This window comes from Zingiber officinale, chromosome 4B (genome assembly GCF_018446385.1).
Source record: "Zingiber officinale cultivar Zhangliang chromosome 4B, Zo_v1.1, whole genome shotgun sequence".
NCBI lineage: Eukaryota > Viridiplantae > Streptophyta > Magnoliopsida > Zingiberales > Zingiberaceae > Zingiber > Zingiber officinale.
Genome location: NC_055993.1, coordinates 21,330,453 through 21,353,419, shown reverse-complemented (window position 1 = coordinate 21,353,419; position 22,967 = coordinate 21,330,453). Strand labels below are relative to the sequence as shown.

General features: G+C 38.9%; 1 protein-coding gene across 1 annotated transcript in view; it reads right to left on the bottom strand.

Moving 5' to 3' along the window:
* Positions 1 to 8,545, bottom strand: part of LOC121974844 (epidermal growth factor receptor substrate 15-like) — a 40,852-nt gene extending 32,307 nt beyond the window's left edge. The window contains exon 1 of the mRNA XM_042526102.1: positions 8,159 to 8,545. Within this exon, the coding sequence (XP_042382036.1) occupies positions 8,159 to 8,287 (129 nt within the window). The 5' untranslated portion in view covers positions 8,288 to 8,545. The remainder of the gene's footprint in view (positions 1 to 8,158) is intronic.
* Positions 8,546 to 22,967: the final 14,422 nt, after the last annotated feature.

Here is a 22,967-nt window from a genome sequence, read left to right as displayed (position 1 = left end):
TTTCAATAATCATTTGTTTCGCACTTTTACCTTTTATCTTTCTTCTCAATCAACTATCACAAAGTTTCATGTTTTGACATATCAACTTGATCCATAGATAACTAGAACCAACATTGTATGTTACATTAATTCTTATGAAATTATAATTAAAAAAAAATTGCACAATGCATCAAGCATAATCTTAATTCTCAAAACTCTATTGTATGACTTATCTGGCCAAACTATATTTTGATTTTAATTAATCAAACTTCAATAATGATGTCAGTAACTATACATTTATTACAATAGTTTTCTCTCAAAAAAAATGCATTAATCTCACTTGATTTTAATTTTACGAACAATGAAACAAATTTATAATCCCTAAACTATCTATTAACCTTGAAGGAGATATTAATAAAGATATCTTTTAATAGGATAAACAATGAGTTGAAACAAAGAGGAGCTTCATATGCATATCTTTTGTGGTTGTCATATGTCCATCACAGCCTCTTTACTGAGGTTTACTTTGTTTACTATGTAAAACTGACAAAGAGGAGATCAGATAGCTCTCCCACCGAGTGTTTTAGCCCCAAAAGGTGTCCTCCTAATTTGGACAAGCTTAGCACTATATCTTCAACTTACCCCTTCCCTCCCGATAGGAATGCAGTGAGAATGGAGAACGACTAGCGGCAATCAATGTGAATGAGAGAGAGCAAGACCGTGGTGTCATTGCACAGTATTATTTGTATATATTAGTTAACATATTATTTGTATATATTAGTTAATATATTTGTCAATTAGCTAATTGTCAATTAGTCTAATTATAGTTTCTTAAGATAGATTCCTACTTTGTATATAAATATGTCTCACTCTTCAATAAAAGACTATGAATTCTTTTTATCTTAAATAACATGGTATCATAGCAACTTCGAAATTAGGGATTCAAAATTAGGGTTCCATCACCGCCTCTTCTACCACTCACATACTTTCATCTCCATGGCGTGTCATTGCCTCATCGTCGCCCACACGCACATGCCTCCACCGGCCAGCCACGACCAACTCGTCAACACTCTTTCCTTCCCTCCTCTGTCCGCGCACGAAGTCAGTTGCTGCTCGTCACCGCATTGATCAGCGCACAACCCATGGGGCTACGTTGACCCAATGCCGCAGGTGTCGACTCTCCTTCCACAATGTCGTTGTCTCAGATTCCGACCACCGAGCAGCCACCACGTCAGTCCTATCCCCAACGATCGTCGTCACTGCTCTCCCGATACGCATCATCAGAAGCATCATCGGTGTCGCCCAATCTCGATCGCTAGCGATCCTTGCCGCAGGCCTGAACGTGTCGCCCTGCTTTCCTCAACGTGAGCAGCACCTAAGCGCGCATAGGTTTATCTGTAATTGTTGGTTTGGATCTTCTTTCAGATTCTTCTCTTATCTGATTTCCATTGGGATAAAGTCTTATGGCTAAAAATAAGCATGATAGATGTGATTCTGTTTAAAATCACGAACTATAAGCTAAATGGTTCGAACTATTTGGATTAGAGTAATAAGACTATTTGTCTTATCTATGAAGTATTAACAAAGATAGTCATTTGACCTTAAGCAGACATGGCTTAGAAAGGGCACTCGCTTGTTCCTTCATATTCAGAATTATATTGATAGTAAGGTAATTGATTTGATCAATCATTGTGAATTTGTTAAAGAACTAATGGATTAATTGGAATTTTACTCTAGAAAAAGAAATCCCTCCCGCATGTATAAGATTTGCAAAGTATTTTACCATGTGAAAAAACAAGATCAACCTCTGATCAATTATTTTATGGCATTCAAGAAGACATATGAAGAGCTTAATATACTACTTACCTTTCACCCTAATATGAAGGTTCAACAATGCCAACGAGAGTAGATGGCTATCATGAGCTTCCTTGCGGGTGGCTTTGAATCCGCTAAGTCACAAGTTATCTCTTGTTCTAAGGTCTCCACTTTACAAGATGTATTTTTGTTCCGCCTAGTGGTGCTTTAATGAGTCACAATACTAATTATATGCCGAAAAGATCAACTAGTCCTAGTGGAAACAAAGACGGTGGGTCCCAGGACTTTGAAACTCAAACGCCGAATTCGGATGGTATTATGTGTAACTACATAAGTCAGGTCATACAAAGTTTGAGTGTACAAAGCTTCAGTATAAAAATCAACAAAAACACTTGGTCATATTGCATCCACTAATGATGCTTCTGATAAATTGGTCCTTATCTCTGCAAATGAATTTGCCAAGTTCTCAAAATATCAAGAATCGCTCAAGTCTTCATCTCCCTCTGTCAATCCTATTATTGATTCAAGTAAACAAAACACATGTTTTCTTTACTCATCCTCCAAATCGGTCATTGATTCTGATATCACGGATGATATGACAATTTTAGTCTCTTTTCTACTTTTTCAGTCCAAAGCTAACACTCCTACCATTACTTTAGCTAATGGATCTCCATCTTGTGTTCGTGGGTCTGGCACTATCAATCATACCCTTTTGCTTCCTCTATCATCTATCCTCTATCTTACATTTACCTACTTTATCCTTTAATTTGCTCTCTGTCAGTCAACTAACTCGTAATCTTAACTGTCGCATCTCATTTTTCCTAATCATTGCTTATTTTAGGATCTTTTGACAAAGAAGATTATTTGGTAAATGTCATGAGTCTAGAGGTCTCTACATTCTTAACATATCATTCTCAAATTCTTTTACTTACTCGACTGTCACTTCTCCCTTCGAGGCTCATTATAGGTTGGGACATCCATTTCTCCCTTTGCTCGAAAAGCTTTGTCCACAATATGGTAAGGTGTCTTCATTAGATTGTGAGTCATTTCAATTTATAAAACATCACCATCTTAGTTCACGTCCTAGAGCAAATAAATATGTTAGTATTCCTTTTGAATTAATTAATTCTGATATTTAGAGTGCTTGCCCTATTTTATCTAAACATGATTTTAGATCATTTTGTTACTTTCGTGGATGATTATTCTCGTGTAATTTGATGAAAAATCGTTCTGAATTATTTTATCTATTTTGTGCCTTTTGTGCTCAGTTCAATGCTTCCATCCGTACTTTGCAAAGTGATAATGCCCAGGAATGTACATTCGGTTTATTCCAATCTTATATGGGTCAAAATGGCATGCTTCATGAAACCTCTTGTGTTGATACTCCATCCTAAAATAGCCAAACCTTTTTGGACTGATGCAGTTTCTACAACATGTTTTCTCATTAACCGCATGCCATCCTTTGTTCTTCATGATGAGATCTCTTACAAAATCCTTTTTCCCAATAAGTCATTAACCCTAGGATATTTGGTAACACTTGTTTTGTTTTAGATGTTCGTTCACATGTCACTAAATTAGATCTAAAGTCTTTGAAGCGTATTTTCCTTGGTTATTCTCATCTTCAGAAAGGTTATAGTTGTTATTGTCCCAATATTAACAAATATTTTGTCTCAATTGATGTTACTTTCATGGAAGACACACCTTATTTCCCATCCTCACATATTCCGACTTATCAAATGGAGGATGATAATTTATTGGTGTATTCTATCATATCCTCTGCACCTATCCCGGAACCAACAAGTCTCCTATTATTCAAGTCTACTCCAGGTGTCAACCTCTTGATTCATGTCCTGCACCTACTACTTCGTCATTAAATCCCGTCCCAAACAATGATCTTCCTATTGCATTACACAAAGGTAAACGCCAACGTACTTATCCTACTTCTTTTATTTCTTATAATGGCTTGTCGCCTTTCTCTTGTTCTTTTATTGTTCACTTGACTCTATCTCTATTCCTAAAACTATCTATGAAATCATATCTCATCCTGGTCGGAAAGATGCAATGATAGAGGAGATGAATACTTTAAATGGCAATGGTACTTGGGACTTGGTCGATCTACCTTTAAATGGGATATTAGATGCAAATAGGTATTCGCGGTTAAAGTCAATATGGATGGGTCAGTTGCCAAATTAAAAGCTCATCTTGTCGTAAAAGCTATGCTCAAACATATGGTGTGGATTATTCTAACATTTTTTCTCTTGTTGCAAAGTTGACATATGTTCGATTGTTTATTTCAATAATTGTTACTCATCATTGGTCTAACTTGATATTAAGAATATTTATCTTCAGGGTGATCTTTAGGAGGAGGTGTATATGGACCAACCTCTGGTTTTGTTGCTAGGGGTAGTCGAGGCGAGTTTTCGTCTTCGAAAATCTTTGTATGATGAAACAGAGTCCTCATGCTTGGTTTAGAACATCAAGTTGTTAAAAAAATTGGTATAATAAAAAGGAAGTCTGACCATTCTGTGTTCTACAAGCAACAATTAGGAATTGGAATCATTCTGTTAGTTATGTATGTGGATGATATTGTCATCACTAGAAGTAATACTACAAGAATCTCATCTCTTAAATCTTTCATTCATACTCAGTTTCACATGAATTATTGGGTGTTGAAATTATGAGGAGTAAAAAAGGTATATTTCTATCTCAGAGAAAATATGTCCTCGACCTATTAACTAAGACAAGAAAATTGAAGGCAAAGCCTTATAGTGCTCCACTTAGAACATGCACATCTCAGGAGATGGAAGTTATTTGAACATCCTGAGAGATATTAAAGGTTAGTTAGGAAGTTGAATTACCTTAATGTGATTTGTCCAGATATTGCATATTCCGTCAGTGTTGTTAGTCAGTTTATGTCATCTCCTACAGTTCATCATTGGATAGCGATAGAACAAATTTTATATTACTTGAAGAGAGCACCCAGACGGGGTATCATATATGCAAATCATGGGCACACTCATATTGAATATTTTTCAAATGTAGATTAGGCAAGTTCCAAAATAGATAGAAAATCTACTTGAGGTTATTGTATCTTTGTCGGAGGAAATTTAGTCGCATGAAAGAGTAAGAAGCAAAAAAAAAAAGTTGTCACGATCAGAATATAAGACTATGGCACCGTCTACTTGTGAGATAATATGATATATCAACTCCAGCAAAACTTTGGTGTGATAACCAGTTGCTCTTCATATTGCATCAAATCACATGAGCAAACTAAGCACATTGAAATTGATTGTCATTTTGTTCGTGAGAACATTCAACAAAGCTTGATTTCTACCGGATATGTGAAGACTGGGAACAACTAGGGGGCATCTTCACAAAAGCTTTAAATGAGATTCGGATTAATTATCTTTGTAACAAGTTGGGTATGATTAATCTCTATGCTCCAACTTAAGGGGGAGTATTATATGTATATATTAGTGATCATATTATCTATATATATTAGTTAACATATTTGTCAATTAACCTAATTATAGTTTCTTAAGATATATTCCTAATTTGTATATAAATATGTCTCACTCTTCAATAAATATTATGAATTCTTTTTATCTCAAATAACACACAACAACAAACGCAAAGGTGGTCAGCCTACATAAATGAGGATAAGGCCACAGCATGAGCAAAGAACAATGGATGCAGCCATGTACAGGGTGTGCAATGTGTAAACAAGTAACACAAGATAAATGGTCCACAAGAAAAACAACCATGAACAGGGTGTGCAATGCGTAAACAAGTAACACAAGATAAATGGTCCACAAGAAAAACAACCATGAACAGGGTGCGTAGATGAGCAAGACTATGGTCGACAAGATGAGGACAATATCATATTTTTCCCTCCTCTCCTCTCTCTTGGTGAAGACAAATAAATGGAGAAGTTAACTTTTATTCCTCTCCTCTCTCTTACCCTCTCATCTCCATAGTGGTAGGCTAAAAGAAATGATTATAGTGCAAGCCTGTATACTTTTTGGATCGAAAAGTTAACTTGTTAAAAAGTGGCTTACACAAAAAAAAAATGCATCAAAGTTGAAATTGCTAAGATAGATGTGTGGGGTCATTTGAAGAATAAAATAAAAATATTAATGAGTGAGAACAATTAGGTATAGTCTACTTGATGGCGGTGTGAGAAAAATAAATCGACATGGTTTATGCATATTTGTGGTGAATAATTAATCCTATAGTTAAGAGTAAATAAATGAGATAGGAAGATGTAATAAGAAAAGGTGATACTAAATAAAACTTTAGTTAATGTAATAAAAGAAGGATTTAGTTTATTTAAATAGACTAGTGATGGAGCCCAAGATAAAGCTCAATAGAAAGATAAAATCCATAGTTGATCCCAAACAGTTGGGAAAATACAAGTTGTTGATGATGATTGTTATTATCTGTGATCGCAGATGGATGAGTCACCCAAGATCAACTATTGTGAAGAGGGTTCTTGATGATCCGGTGGCGAAGTAAGCCCTTGGGATCTCTGAAACACGCTGCAAGAGGTTAGAACGGGGTCAAAGCGGACCTTAGCGCGGCCACTTCGACGCTCATGTTAGAAATGGGTCGGTTGGCAGAGAACCTTAGAAAGTAAGATTTTTGCATGAACCCCACATTCAAGTTGTGGGGATACCACGTAGGCCCCCACTCCCTTATCTCTACCCCTAGTCGCTCCACGCCTTCCACTTATCACGGTATCCGCGTTCCCCATGATTAGGGGGGCTAATGGCCACATCCGAAGGTATCTGGCCAGAGCCGAGCTGAGGGAGTCGAGCGTGGCCGAGCTGAGATAGTCGAGTGGTTGAGCTGAGGGAGTCGGGTGTGGTCGAGGGAGTTGAATCCTTCTTAAGCTTGCCCCAACGTGCTAGGGTGTGTCTTGACCTACCACGTCGGCACCTCAGCGCTCCATTGACCCATTTTAGGTCCACCTTGACCAAAGTCGATCTCCTTTTCTCCTTAACTTACAACTCAGCTTGACTTTTAATAATCCCGGTGGTGCCCTGTGTAGCCTACTTTTGAATATTCCACCACATCAATGATGATGAAATAAGAGTCAAATGGATGCTAGAGGAAGGTGTAGGTGGCAAAGGGAGACTAAAGAAATCTTTAGTTAAAGTAATAAAATTGTAATTTAATTGATTTGAATATTCTTATTGGTAGAGGGTTAAGATATATGTAGTTGGGTAATGATGGTGAAGATGATTAAAGAAAACAAGAGGAGTTATGTAGGAGACTAAAAAAATCTAGTTAATGTAATAAAAAAATAATTTAATTGATTTCAATATTACTTACAATAATCCTTACATAGAGCTGAACAGAGGGAAAAGAAGATCAATATAAAAAATACAATTTCATTTGATGATGATCATCATCATCATGATAATGATGGAAGTATCATAGATGTCAATCTCCAAAGCTTAAGTTTATCTAGAGTGCTCAGCAAGAATTTTTTAATCATCTTTTATACATCTAATTTTAACTAAATCTTTATAATATACTTCTCAAGTATTAAAAATATGGTAAATATCCTTCTTAATTCTTAGGTTGTTAGAGAAATTCTATTAGTTTTTATGATTGAAGATATTTAAACTATGTCATCCTTAGACCTAGTCCTTTTTCTTAAATTTTTTCACACCGCTACCAATGTCTTCTATATGCTACACTATTATCTTTGGTGTTTTTAAGAACTAAACTTTAGTTCTTGTCACATTTATAATACTATTTGTCAATTGTGCTTTAATATCATACATGTAATAACCAAAGCCAAAAACCATGGGCTTTATGCCCATAATGAGTATGTATACAATCCTTAAAACTCATCTCTACTAGCACTATGGGACTATTCAAACTAACAAACATCAGAAATCATCACAATTTCAATCTTCTTCATAAATTGAGGCAAGTATATCTTCTTGGGATCCTTTAGGATGCTAGAAGAATTAGATTATGATAGTCAACCAAAAGCCAAAGCTCAAATTCAAGGAACTCTTACATGACACAGAAAATCAGAAATGATTCTTCTGCTAAGATTACGAGGTACAAACCAAAATTTACTTTTGCATATGAAGTCAGCATTGAGATACAAGATCTGTTTAACTTTCATCTGTTCTTACCCAACGCATAGAGTTATGGAACCATTCGTGGCTCAATCATACTAAGAACTAGTGTTACTCGTTACATAAAAGACCTACGAACAAATTCCAACCTTTCATCACAAAGGTAGTCAATATAAAACCCTCATTAGAATTTCATCTACACCAACGAAATCGGATCCGCCAACAAACAACCAACAGATCAAGAAATGAGAACGAGAAAATCCAACCTGAGCTAATACGTTTTTGGGTAAATTAGATCGCTGAAAGAACGCGACAGCCTCGGCGCCGCTAATTCTACCATCGCGATCCAAATCGGCCTGCTTGAAGTACTCGTCGAAGATGTCCATCGCAGCCATGACGCTTTGAGTTCAAAGTTACGAAGGTCAGGGCTGTGGATCCGGCCTGGCGCCGCCGCCACCACCCAAGTGCATAGATACGGTGGCCAAGCAGCCAGCCAGGGTCCGAGAACAATCGGAAGAGGAATTTCGATGATTTATTTTGATATTGAATCTCGATCTATCGAGTGGAGGCGGTCGGTGGATTTGGGGTTTCGTTGTTCTTCCGTCTCATTGTCAAAGGACTTGATGAGGTCAGGGGTGGTCGTGGCCGGGGGTTGGCAATGTGTTAATGTTATGAGTCAATCTCCGACAGTAAATAATAATGATATATTAATACTTTATTTGTTTTTCGAGCACATAAACTTCTCAAATATCAAAAATAATAATACTTTATTCCTGCTCGATCTTTTAAAAAAATAATGATTAAATCGTAAAAAAAAATGACTTATTTTATCAAACTGAATGAGAAAGATGATTCCATAAAAAAATATATATATATATTATTATAAAATAATCAACAATATTTCATATGAAAAATATAATCAATTAAATATGCAAATCTGAATATATGAATCTCACATGGATGTTTCTACCGTAATATATTTTTTTTATTGAATCAAAACTATAGCCACTTGTAGTGGGGTCATTCAACATTTTTTTATCATTTTTTTATTCAACATGTCATACAAGATATGAAAATCTCTTTTAAAGATTTTAATTCTTGACTCAATATGTGGTTTGGCCTTCAAACCTAAGTTTGGTAGAAAAACTTGTATCTTCTCCTCAACATAAATACCCAAGTTTAAACCTATTTTTCACTTGATATGCTCCAAGATTTATCATATATATAAGTGCTTCAACAAGCTTGGCATCTTCCTCATGAGTCAATTTTCTTTTGTTCTTGCCTAGACCTCTCTTTTCTTGATTTGATTGTTCATTCTTTATTAAATAACCAAATAAAATGACAAGTATTTAAAACTTTAAAAGTATTATTTCACAATCAATGTAAACCAAATGGTGGGAAAACAAAAATAACACCCATTACGACAAATAAAATTAATAAATAAATGTTTCATTGCACCAAATGCAATCCAATATATTTATTCTAAACCCCAACAAATCATATATGATTTCTTGGAACTATCCAAGCATTGAACATATTAATTGAAAGATTTCTTCTAAAATTAGTCCACTCGTTAGAAGGCTCAATCACAATAACAAGTTCTTCATCTACATCAACTGCATTATTATGTAAACAACATGCCATGATGATGCAATTTTAAATTTTTATTGGATAATACGAGGGACCTTTAAGGATTCCCCAATGGATCGAGACACATGTGAAAGAAGTGAGGGAGATAATTTTAACTTTCTGAATCAAAATACAGTGGAAAATAGACTAAGTAAAAAAGAATGGCAAAAAAATATAACACAAGCAGTTTACTTGGTTCGGATCCTTCGTCAACTCCTACTCTAAGACTCATGATCGCTCAGACCGTATCGATGGACAATTCACTATAAATCTCTTTCGAAACCGTCAAAAAAGAATCAAGTACACACACAAGGAACAGGACAGTGTAATAAACCTACATTACCTAAGCAATAAAATAACTAATTATAATTAAATGGTTACCGACACTAGGAAGTCAAAGTAGAATTCTCGTGTGTCGGTGTTTGATCTACTGGTAGTAGTCGGATGTAGCGGAGCAGTAGCACGACAGTAGCACAGCGTAGTCGGAGTCGCAGACTGATTGAAGTAGCTCATAGAAAAGATGTGTTCTTGATGCTGGTCGAATAGGCCTTTTAAGTAGTGTTGAGAGCACCTCCAAGGCTCCAATCTCCTAGAAGGCGCCTCCAATTACAAAACTGATCGCCAAAACTTCGGTCGCGATAAGTACCATGAACGACAGCTTCTATCCACTTGAGGGTACCTTCCAAGTGCTCTGAGGTGCCTTCAAAATACTCTGAGGTGCCTCCAGCGCACTCCAGGACGCCTCCAGCACACTCCAGGATGCCTCCTCGCAGCGAGAACTTTATCCTCAAAGTTCATCCATGCGAGGGTGCCTCCGCTGGATCCAGGGAGCCTCTGTGCCACTTTAAGGCACCTTAGATACTATTCATCCAAAGTTACTTTTTTACATACTAACTCCTGCAATGTATGTTAGTCCAAAATATAAAAAATAACATATAAAATAAAGTTAGTACAATAAAATAAAATAATTATTAATTAGCTCTGAGGTGCCTCTGAAACACTCTGAGGTGCCTCTAGCGCACTCTAGGACACCTCCAACAAACTCTAGGGTTCCTCCTTGCCACGAGAACTTTATCCTTAAAGTTCATCCATGCGAGAGCGCCTCCACTAGATCCAGGGAGCCTCCATGCCACTTTAAGGCACCTTAGACACTATTCATCCAAAGCTTCTTTTTGCCTACTAACTCCTGCAATGAATGTTAATCCAAAATATAAAAAATAATCTATATAATAAAGTTAGTATAATAAAATAAAATAATTATTAATTAGATCCTATTATTACAAGACTAGAATCTAGTCATGGTCTCAGCCTAGACTTTCAAAATAGATCTAAGCCAGATTAGCGTCTAAAGTCCCTAATTGACTCGTCCTCACTAGATCACTCTCCTCCAGTGACTTATCTTACTTACCATGCAGAATCACTTGACTCTCCTTTGACCCACCAGGTGTTCCTACCAGTTGTCAGGTCTGTAGACTTAATTAGACTTCAGCTAGTTGTCAGGTCTCGTGAACCCAGCCGAACTTCTCGTTAAATATTGAGTTACTCCTTAACCTATCTAGACTTCTTACCAACTATCAGGTCTAATAAATCTAGCTAGATTTCAGCCTAGCGTTAGGTACTCTAGACACGTAAAGTCCTACACACTTGGTAATAATATTATATAACATAATATCTAATTTTAATCCATTTGTTATTCATCAAAACCTAAGTTCGATCATTAGTACTCTGCATTAACAATCTCCCCCTTTTTGATGCAATGACGACATGGATTAAAATTAGAAAAATTACAAAAATAAAATAATATGATTATGATTTAAGAGAATAAATATTAGTTTAACTTTTTGTTTATTCTTTTGATTATTTTGGGGTTAATATATTTTTATAAAACTCTTACTTTTTCTTACTTAAACTCTTACCCTCTACCTTTGACATTCATAAAAAATGGACATATAAATAAGTTCCACAAAAAGTACAAAACATGTAAATAAGTAAGCTAATAATAAAGATTTTCAGGTCTATTGCCGGGAGAGTTTCAAAAAGATTTCAAAAGATTATTCTAAAACATTTTATTGTTCCCAGGTTTATCAATAATACTTGCCAAAAAAATGTCAAAAAGCTTTTAAAAAATTTTAAAGACAATTATTTTACAAGTATAAATTTTTCAAAACTTTTATAATAATTTACAAATACTTTTCAAATATAATAAAATTTTCAGCATTTCTCACAATATTTTTCAAACAAAATAAATGTTAAAGTAATTTCAAAAGTAATTCTCAACATATTTTTAAGAAAAACATTTCAAATGTTTTCAAAAATATTTTGCAAGTATTTAACATCAATTTTTTAGACTAATTTTTAAAAAAAAATTAAAAAAATTTTCTAATATTTTCAAATAAGTTTTTGTAATTTTCAAAGCAATTTTTCAGTTCATAAAAAATATTTCAAGTAATTTTTAAAGTAATGGCTTTTTTAAGGAAACTTTCAAATAGTTTTCAAAAGTCTTCAAATATTTTCAAAGTAATTTTCAAAATAATTTTAAAAATTATATTCAAAAATATCTTTTAAAATATTTTTCAAAGTATTTTTAAATAGTTTTAAAAGATATTCCCCTCTTAATCTAATATTACTTTAAAAATAATCATAAAAAAATATCTTTAAATGTCTAACCTTTAGTTACTAGCTAACTACTAGAAGATTGTAGCATTCACTTAGTTAGTCAAGTTAAGTACATTTATCCAGCCCATTATTCACTTAGAAGAATTACTTAACTTAATCAATGTACTTTAGTATTTTTCGCTCAAACTTATATTGATGCATAAATATAAATGTCTGAAGTTCAGACAATACCCTATGCATCTCACATTATTCTAGGTTTTTTTTTAATACACCAGAAAGGTAATCCTAGTGTGCTTATAAGATGTGACTCCCTAAAACTATACAATCATGTTGTCTAAGGGAACCCTAGGTTAAATCTATAATGAATTTTTAAACATTAAAAAAATGGGAGCTAAGCAAAAAGAAACAATTAGCCTAGAATTTTAAAAGTATTTGAAGAAAGAGACATCCTATCCTTTAATTAGATATTCAAGGATAATTAAAAGTTTACTAGATTATCAAAAGAAAGTAAATAACAAATATCTACCAAGCATATATACTCAATAAGTCAAGGTAAATCGCTCCCTTATGTGCTAGTCATTATTCCAAAGGCTAGTAGCCGCCCGTGATTTACCTCCTCCGTGTTAGCTCTGGGACGGGTTGGTGGGGGCGCTGGGGGCGAGCGTATTTGCCTTTTTGCCACCATCAATAAGTTAAGTAGGTAGATAAGTCAAGCAAATAACATGTACAAGTGCACTCATAAAACACACTAATGTCTAATGATCATCAACAGGTGGAGGTGTGAAACATCCCTAGTTTTTTCCTCAAGTTTTTTTTAAAAAAACAACCCTCTCAACATATGTTATAAAAATAACCGTAGTAACAACTCCATCAAAATGAATCACCTTATCCAATATGAATGACAACATCTCAAGTAAGAACTTAACAGAAAGAAACGATAAATCCTCCAAACATCTCCCTATATAAACGAAGAAGATCTCACACGGGAACAAGTCTGCTATGCATTCCTAAGGCATCTGGACAGTGCCATGCGTCCATCTCGCCTCCTCGTCTACTCCGTCCGCATGTCGTCCATCATATCCTAGGAGACGTCCTCGCCTGTAATGTAGGCATCATGAGTCTACGAATCCAGCAAGTACAATCCAATATGAATAATAAGAAATCTATAAGTAGCAGGAATAGTAACTGATAGGCATAGAATGTAAACTCAATACCGAATAAAGAGGGAAAATACGATACATAAACATCTAATATAGGTGGATATGTTACACATCCGGTAACTACTATTTGATCCAGTTAATCAGTCCCATGACCCTAGATGTATCTCCTAGGAGAACATGCAGCCATATAGTCGAAGCTAACAATAAATTACAGTATGAGTCATAAATTACAGTATCAACCATGTTTAGAAGGGCCCTCCCCAGAGCTCATCCGGGACACCCAACTCGTACTGTCACCACATATGCTCATACACATCCAATTAGCCACATAAGAAAACATAATCCATCCATAGTATACTTATTTCAATAGCTCATTCCATTCATTCTGTAAACATTCCTACCTTGAAAGAAACAATTGAAGCATACATTCACGTAGGAAAGCTAAAACTGAATTTAACACCTAAATCCTTACTGGCAATGTAATTCCAAAACCAAGAACAGGAACACAAAAGGAATCCAAAGAAAAGAAATCACCTTACAATGACAAAAGAAATCTGAAACCTTCACAAGGTACAAAAATGCATTTGAAATCATGTTACAATTTACCACTGCTGCCCAGAAACTACAGTTAACCTGAGAACCAATCAAGTGCATCCACAATACAAACAGAAACACTCCATAAGAATTTGTTCGTAGACTACGAAGCAAGCATGAATGAACAACTCATCTATGAATTCATGATAGGAACTGAGAGAGCATAGCATCATTAATCCAACTTTAATCCACACAAAAACCGCAACTAGCAAAGGAATCAAAGCCACGACAATACTGAGTTGGCTCCACACACGGAAATTCAGTGGAACAAAACGTCATCGAAAGAATCCAAAACACTATTGAATCAATTTCCAAGCAAAACACACTAAAACCTCAGCTAGCCAAAGCAACAGAACACTTCAAGTTAAATCCACAGGAAAAATTTGTAGCAATTCAGTGTAACATAACCCCATCGAAACACCTACCTTTTAAATCATTCCAACATTTCAAAAGTGATAGGAAAAATAGAAGCAACCACATGTAGGTTTGAAACAGAACTGCAACGAAATGAATGATCCTTCTAAATTAATCCAGCAATTTCATATGACACGGCAAGCAAAACAACTGCGATCAAGGCGTAAACAACCAGAGAAAATAGGGAAACACCGAACTAGATTACAAACACCTCAAATAAACCCTACAACCCCCAAATTCGTTCTTAAATGCTACAAAACATTGCAGAAATCCAAAGGAAGCCTCCAGCCAAAGCAAAAACATCATGGAGATCACAAATCGACACAAGAACCTCATAGAAAATCCAAATCGAAGCAAGAACACCACTGAACTTCAAGCCAAACTAAGAACATCATGAGGGAGAATAAAAAAACACCACACAACTCATAGATCGGACACTATAGACAAGAAAATCGTTCCCTTAGCTACTTGTTCCATACCTCAACGATCCCAGCTCAACATAATGAAAGGTACTTGCCTTTCGTTTCCTTGCGCCTCCGCCGGAAGTCCTCACCCCGTTCTACCACGCTGACAGTGCTTCCCTCTCCAATCCAGATGTCCTCCACGGATATAGTTGCGGAAGGCGGAGCTTGGTCCGAGCTTGAGTCGTTGGTGAGGTGCTCCGCTGATTTGTGGAGCGACGGCAACGAGGGGGGAGCGATGATCGCGAGAGGCAATTGCGTGGTTCAGTGTTTTTAGGGCTACAGTGGACACCGAGTGGTAGTGTTTGCTTTTATACGTAGGTTTCCTAGTTAACTTAGGGTAATTAAGGCCAATTAGTTCCCAGCTTAATGGGGTACCATATGTTTCCATCAAACTTAGCAATTTTACCCCCCTTAAATCATTGTAACGATCTGCCTCCTACTGACTAGGCTGCGAGGCCGATCGTTACGTAATGTTGTGCTAAATTACTATTGCGGAAATCTGGATTGATTAAAATTTGACTAAACTGACTACTGTAAAATCTGAACTTAGTATTCTAGGTGTACCTAGGAGTTGTACACATGCTAGGAAAGGTAATCTATGCCTCTTGGATGACCTGCTAGCTGTAATCAGGCATTTCAATCGACCCATGGATCGATTGGGCTGTCGGATCGATCCAGTGATCGATCCAGCTTGACACTGGCACGGAAGAAGACTCTGGATCGGTCGGCTGACCAATCAGCAAGCCATCTTGCTGCTGTATGCGGCTGGATCGGTCCACCGACCGATCCAAGAGTGCACTGATCGGTCGGCAGACCGATCCAGTGGCTCACTGATCAGTCGGCTGACCGATCAGTGAGTTGCTGCACCCGGCTGACCGATCCTTAAACTCTTTGTTCGCGACTGGATCGGTCAACTGACCGATCCAGTGGCACAACTCAACTCTGATCGATCCGTGGATCGATCGGAGTTTCTAATTTCGCACTGAAACTCTGATTTCAGCACTTGTGCGTGCCAAAATCTCACATTTCACTTATACAATCCATAAAATATATTCTAATGACGTAAAGCTAGCATTCTAAACTGGATATAACGCATGGTTTACTAGTTCATAGCATTTAACAATTAAAAATGCGTGAAAATAGAAATACTAAAGATTCAATTGTTTAAGCTTGCTAGATCCGCTAAGAATCTTTTATTCCAGTTCCTGCCACACACACCATCTCTGCATTGACCTCCAGCTTCCTCTGCTAGTCCATCTTCCCTTTACCTTTATCTGCAGTATAAGGGAAAATAGTATCTGTAAGCTTTAAGCTTAGTAAGAAACCATCTACCTCACTAAAACATGCATACGATGCAATATGCTTTTAAAACATGCTATTTGAAAATACATACTGAATATGCTAAGCATGGCATGACATACAACACATAGAAGTAAACTATTCATGGCAATAAAGCTAATGATAAACTATCATTTGTATCAACAGAAAACTAAACTGATCTGAACATAAACTGAGCTAGACTGAAGCTGAATTCAAACTCAACTAACATAACTAATCTTTGTGAGTTTTGAAAAACTAATAATGTAATAGATTAAAGTACATAATCATACTGCTAGTGGGCCCGATAACTGTACATGTTATGCGCGCATCCTTAACTAGACCCGGGGTTGCAAATCCCGAATTTAGTAAGGTTTACTAGGTTATCTAAACCTAGGGACCGACTATGGGAGCCCAGCCCAGTGGATATCTAATCCTGTATAGTGCCACTGAAAATAAAATACTGAACATAACTACTAATTGCTTATTTTGCTATTTCTAGGTTATCTGAACATAGAGCTAGGTTATCTAAACCTAGAGGCGACTGTGGGAGCCCACCCATTGGACCGTAGTCCCATGTAAGCTGTAGTAAGGCTAACTAAGCTATTTTAAATGCTTCTATTGCATTTATTGAGCTATTAAAAATACCTAAGTTGCATTTTACTGAGCTAATCATTTAATCGAACATCTAGTGTGCTTAAACTCTCCCTTCTATTAGGGAGACTACCTCTAGGCACCCGACAACATCTAAAACCTCCAACTGAAGGGGGAAAGACGTGTCCGGCCCATCCAAAGGTACTCACTAAATCCCTAAACCTGCGAGGAGGGTTAAATACACCCTATGTGTCCAAAAAATCTGCATATAACTAAACTAATGCATAGAAAACCCAAACGGAGCTACTTATACTGCAGGTGAGGGGTTTCTTACCTCGTACGCTAATTTCCTTACAATACTATTCGCTAGAATTCCGGTGGAGACGACTTCTCGACGATCTTCTCGCGTCTAAGCGTTCCCCTCGCGAAGGAGAGCGTCCTCGTGCCGGAGTTATCGTCGGAAGATGTCCTTGGGGCCCTAGGGAGAGAACCCTAGGTCTTCCTTGTGGTTGGCGCCGAGAGAAGGAGGAGGAGAAGGGATCGGCGGAATTAGGGTGAGGGAGGAGAAGTTGCCGAACCAAAAAAATAACCCTTCACCTAATTAATTCCCTATTTATATTAAGTGGGTAATTCGGCCCAACTTAAACTCAAATATAAATGTTTCCCTTTCCTTTCAGCACGGCCCTGCTAGGTTCAACTGGTTACTAGAATTATCCGTAAACCATAGGTCTCGGGTTCAATTCCCGCCTAAGCTATTTTACGGTTCTAATTATTTTTGCTACTTCCGCTACTCGGAAAATTCCGGAAAAATATCTAAAAATTCCAGAAAAATCATAGAATATTTATAATGTAGTTTCGAGAATTTTCGGGCGTTACAATCCCCCATATCTTATAAAAAGTTCATCCTCGAACTTAGAATAATTCTGGGTACTTCTGTCTCCCACGTTGCCTCTTCTGCTGTGTGACTTTGACGTACTTCCTTGTTCCGTAATTTCTTAATTGTTCGGTCTATTATCTGAATAGGCCGACTATCATAGCTGAGGTCTTCGCGGATCTGTACCGACTGGGGCTCAATCACCTGGGTGGCATCTGGGGTATGCTTCTTCAGCATAGAGACATGAAATACGTTGTGGACAGCCGACATTTCCTGGGGTAGCTCTAGCTCATATGCTACCTTGCCCACTCTTCTGCCGATAAGGTATGGTCTCACATATCTGGGACTTAGCTTGCCCTTCTTCCCAAAACGCATTACTCCCTTCATGGGAGCTACTCTGAAGAACACTGAATCCCCGACTGAAAACTCTAAGGGTCTGCGCTGTGTATCAGCATAGCTTTTCTGGTGGCTCTGAGCTGTCTCTATCCTCTGACAGTCTGAAGCTCTAGTTCCTTCTGTTCACCACTCTCATACCAGCAGATTAGAGATCTACACCTCCGCCCATAGAGAGCCTCGTGGGTGTCATGCCGATAGTGGCATGATAGTTGTTGTATGTATGCTAGGCTCAGATATTTGCACCAACTTCCTTGAAATCTAGGGCACATGCTTGGAGCATATCTTGAGTACTGATTTATTCGCTCCGTCGACCATCATCGAGGATGGAAGGTCATCTTTGAATTTTAGCCATCAAAGTCGTATACACTCCCGTGTGATGTGAACCTACTGTATCTGTCTGAAATAATGGTTCGTGGGACTCCATGCAGCCTGACGATCTCCTTGAGATACAACTGAGCTAGTTGCTCCATGGAATAGGATATCCTGATAGCTAAGAAGTGGGCTGATTTAGTCAATCTGTCGACTATTACCCAGATGGTATCAAAACCATTCGTGGTTCTGGGTAATCCCACTATGAAATCCATGGAAATATCCTCTCACTTCCATTCTGGTATCTGTATGGACTGCAAAACTCCCCCTGGTCTCTGATGTTCTGCCTTAACCCTCTGATAGGTTAGGTAGGTGCTGACATATCGAGCGATGTCTCTCTTCATCCCGGGCCACCAAAAACGCTTCCTCAAGTCCTGGTACATTTTGGTGGAGCCTGGATGAATCGCATAGGGAGTCTTATGAGCCTCATCTAAAATCTTCCTTCTGAGTTCCTCCTGATCTGGGACGCACAATCTGTCGCCAAAATACAACACCCCGCTATCTGACATTCTGAACTCTCCACCTTCTGATTTTGCTAAACCTTGCTTGATTCTCTGAATTTCAAGATCCTGCTCCTGAGCTGTCTGGATGTCACCAAGCAAGGTCGACTCTAAGGTCATAGTAGAGAGCTGTCCAACTATGAGTTCGAGACCGAAATCAGTGATCTCTTTCTGTAGGGGTGGTGACATGGCTGCTAGAGATAATAAGGTAGCACTGGACTTTCTGCTAAGTGCATCTGCTACCCTATTTGCTTTCCCTGGGTGGTAGAGGATGTCTATATCGTAGTCCTTGACCAGCTCTAGCCACCTGCGCTGTCACATATTCAGATCCTTCTGAGTGAAGAAGTACTTCAGACTCTGATGATCTGTATACACCCTGTACTGAGCTCCATACAAGTAATGTCTCCAAATCTTGAGAGCGAACACTACTGCTGCAAGCTCAAGGTCATGGGTAGGATAATTCCTCTCATAATCCTTGAGTTGTCTGGAGGCATAGGCGATCACCTTGCCATCTTGCATCAGCACTGCTCCTAGTCCCAACTTCGAGGCATCACTATATATGTCAAAGCTATCTGCGTTCTCTGGAAGAGTCAGAATAGGTGCACTGGTCAATCTCCTCTTTAGCTCACTGAAGCTGTTCTCGCAGTCCTCTGAATTTTCTTTTTCTGGTAAGAGCTGTTAGTGGGGAGGCTATCCGGAGAAGTCCTCTACGAATTTCTTGTCATGGTAATCCCGTAAAGCTTCCGATCTCATTGGCGTTCTTGGGTCTTTTCAATTGCTCACAGCTTCTATCTTATTGGGGTCTACCATGATACCATCCTTTTAGATGATGTGACCCAGAAGGACACTGATCTAGCCAAAATTCACATTTCGTGAACTTGGCGTCAAGCTGGTTCTGCTGAAGGGTTTGCAATACATGTTCTTCCTGAGTTCTGGAATAGATAAGGATGTCGTCGATGAACACGATAACAAACTTTTCTAAATATTCTCTGAATACCCTGTTCATGAGGTCCATGAAAGTAGCTGGAGCATTTGTCACGCCAAAGGGCATGACTACGAACTCATAATGTCCGTATCTGGTCCTGAATGCTGTCTTGGGTATATCCCCTTCTTTAACCTTCACCTGATGATAACCTGATCTGAGGTCTATTTTAGAGAACACCGCTCCTAGCTGATCGAACAGGTCATCTATTCTGGGAAGAGGATACCTGTTCTTGATTGTGACCTGGTTCAGTGCCCGGTAATCTATACACAGGCGCATGCTTCCGTCCTTCTTCTTCACGAACAATACAGGCGCTCCCCATGGTGAGTGACTAGGGCGTATGAAGCATTTATCAAGTAGCTCCCGTAATTGCTCATGAAGTTCCTTCAGTTCGGCTGGAGCCATGCAGTAGGGTGCTTTGGAAATAGGGTTGGTACCGGGAATGAGCTCTATCTCAAATTTAATCTCCCTGTCTGGTGCTAATCCTGGTAACTCTTCAGGGAAGACTGCTGGGTAGTCACTTACGACTCGGACCTCTGCTAGCTGTTGGTCCTTGTCCTGACTGGTACTGACTACGTGTGCTAAAAATCTCGTACACCCTGAATCCATTAATCTCTGTGCCTTCATAGCTGAGAGAAACCTCTTGGCCTTTCTCCTTGGTTCCCCGATGTATTCAAACTGTGCTAGCTTCTGCTTCGGGTTGGAATACGACTTTCTGTTTACGGCACTCTATGGAAGCACCGTATCTGATCAGGAAGTCCATTCCAAAGATGACATCATAGTCGGTCATATTTAGCACTATCAGATCACAAAAGAGCTCTCTGTTTGCTATAGTGACTGATACTGCTCTGAGCCAGTGCGTAGATGCCATAATTTCTCCCGAAGGTAATGTCGTCAGAAACTGACTACTGAGTACCTCTGGAGGTATTGCTAACTTGTTTGCGAATGCCCTGGTTATATAAGAATGGGTTGCCCCAGTATCGAATAAGATAGTTGATATTTGCTGAAAAATACTAATCTGACCTGTAACAACTGTCGAGGCATTCGCTACGTCATCTCTGGTCAGTGAGTAGATCCTCGCATTGGTCATAGCTGGAGGGGCTTCTAATCTACCCTGGCTGATGTGTGGACCATCTAGAGCGGCCTGTATCTGATGCAACTGTGCTGGCTGGTCTCCGTACTGAATCGGTTGTGGCTGAGGAAGACTGGTCTTGTTTGGGCACTGCTTAGCCATGTGCCCTTCTTGTCCACATTCAAAGCATCCTCGTGTGCCCTTACGACAAACTCCAGGATAGAATTTCCCACAAGTAGCACACTTTGGATAACTGGGCTGCTTGCTGGCTGGTCCTCCTTTTGGGTAACTCCCTGGTTTGCGCTTGTTACTGGAGTTCCCTTTGTGGCCTTGCTGCTTCTGGGTACCTGAGCCTCCTTGACCCTTAGGTTCTGAGGGGATTTGCTTCAGCTGCTTGATACTATTCTGGTAGTGCTCAGTGGTCAAGGCGCTGCTGACTAGTTCTTCGGTGGTTTGCGGCCTGTGGATGCCGCCAGCCACGTTCATTGCTATTTCCGGCCTCAGCATCTTGAGCATCAACCGGACTCGTTCTTTTTCTGTGCTGACTAGTTTTGGGCATAGACGAGCCAACATGTTGAATTTCTTCACGGCTTCCTCCACTGTAAGGTTGCCCTGACGAAACTCTGTGAACTCATCGTAGTGGCGGTTTGTGACCCGCATGTGAAAGAATTCTTCAAAGAATTCTTTCTCGAAGTCAGCCCATAACATCTGGTTCACTGGGCGCTTCGCTCTGATTCTCTCCCACCACATGCGTGCATCCCCTGTCAGGCAGAAGGAGACACACTTCACCTTCTCGTGTTATGGCCAGCTCCATCGTACTCTCCGGTGTTTTGAACCAGGCTTGCATCCCATGGTTCACTAGTGCCTAAGAAGTTCTCGGCTTGACTCTCTGCCACTGGATCGGATAAGCCTCTCTCCTTGCCTCTGCTGCTAGGGCTGCTCTGGACCGGTGGAACCTCTAAGACCACCGGAGTCGTCGGATTTGGTTCCGGGGTGGCTGTGGGACTGATTAGCCCCGAGGGTGGCTATCTCCTGTCATTTGCTAGGCTGAATCGAGCCACTGCGTAGGTGCAGGGAGGCACCGCGCCGCCTCATCGGGCTCGATGGTGGTGTCCTTCTGGTGGGCGTCCTCGTGCCATTTCTAAAGACATAGTGGACAGGACATGTATAACTAATACAATTATAATTGTATAACTATTGCTATCATGTTATCTACTATCACATACTAACATGCATCAGTTATCTATAAACATGAGCTATAACAAGAAAGCAAGAAACATAAATAAAGTAAAGGTATTCTTACTTGAAAGCTGCAGGTTCAATGCTGATGTGTGTGTAGGAAGTATGGAACACTGCTCTGATACCACTCTGTAACGACCCGCCTCCTACTGACTAGGCTGCGAGGCCGATCGTTACGTAATGCTGTGCTAAATTACTATTGCGGAAATCTGGATTGATTAAAATTTGACTAAACTGACTACTGTAAAATCTGAACTTAATATTCTAGGTGTACTTAGGAGTTGTACACATGCTAGGGAAGGTAATCTATGCCTCTTGGATGACCTGCTAGTTGAGCATTTCAATCGACCCATGGATCGATTCAGGATCGATCCAATGGATCGATCGATCTACGACACCGCAAGGAAGAAGACTCGGATCGGTCGGTGACCGATCGCCAAGCCATCTCGCTGCGAGATGGATCGGTCCCACCGACCGATCCAGAGTGCATCGATCGGGCATCGATCCGATCTGTGATCGGTCGACGGCCGATCGATGGCTCACCGATCGGTCGGTGGACCGATCGTGAGTTGTTGCACCCTCGCATTTGATCGGTCGGTGACCGATCCTTAAACTCTCGTTACGACTAGATCGGTCGGTGGACCGATCCGATGCTAAGCCAACTCTGATCGATCCGTGGATCGATCGGAGTTTCTGATTTCTCACTGAAACTCTGATTTCAGCACTTGTTCGTGCCAAAATCTCACATTTCACTTATACAATCCATAAAATATATTTTAATGACGTAAAGCTAGCATTCTAAACTGGATATAACGCATGGTTTACTAGTTCGTAGCATTTAACAATTAAAAATGC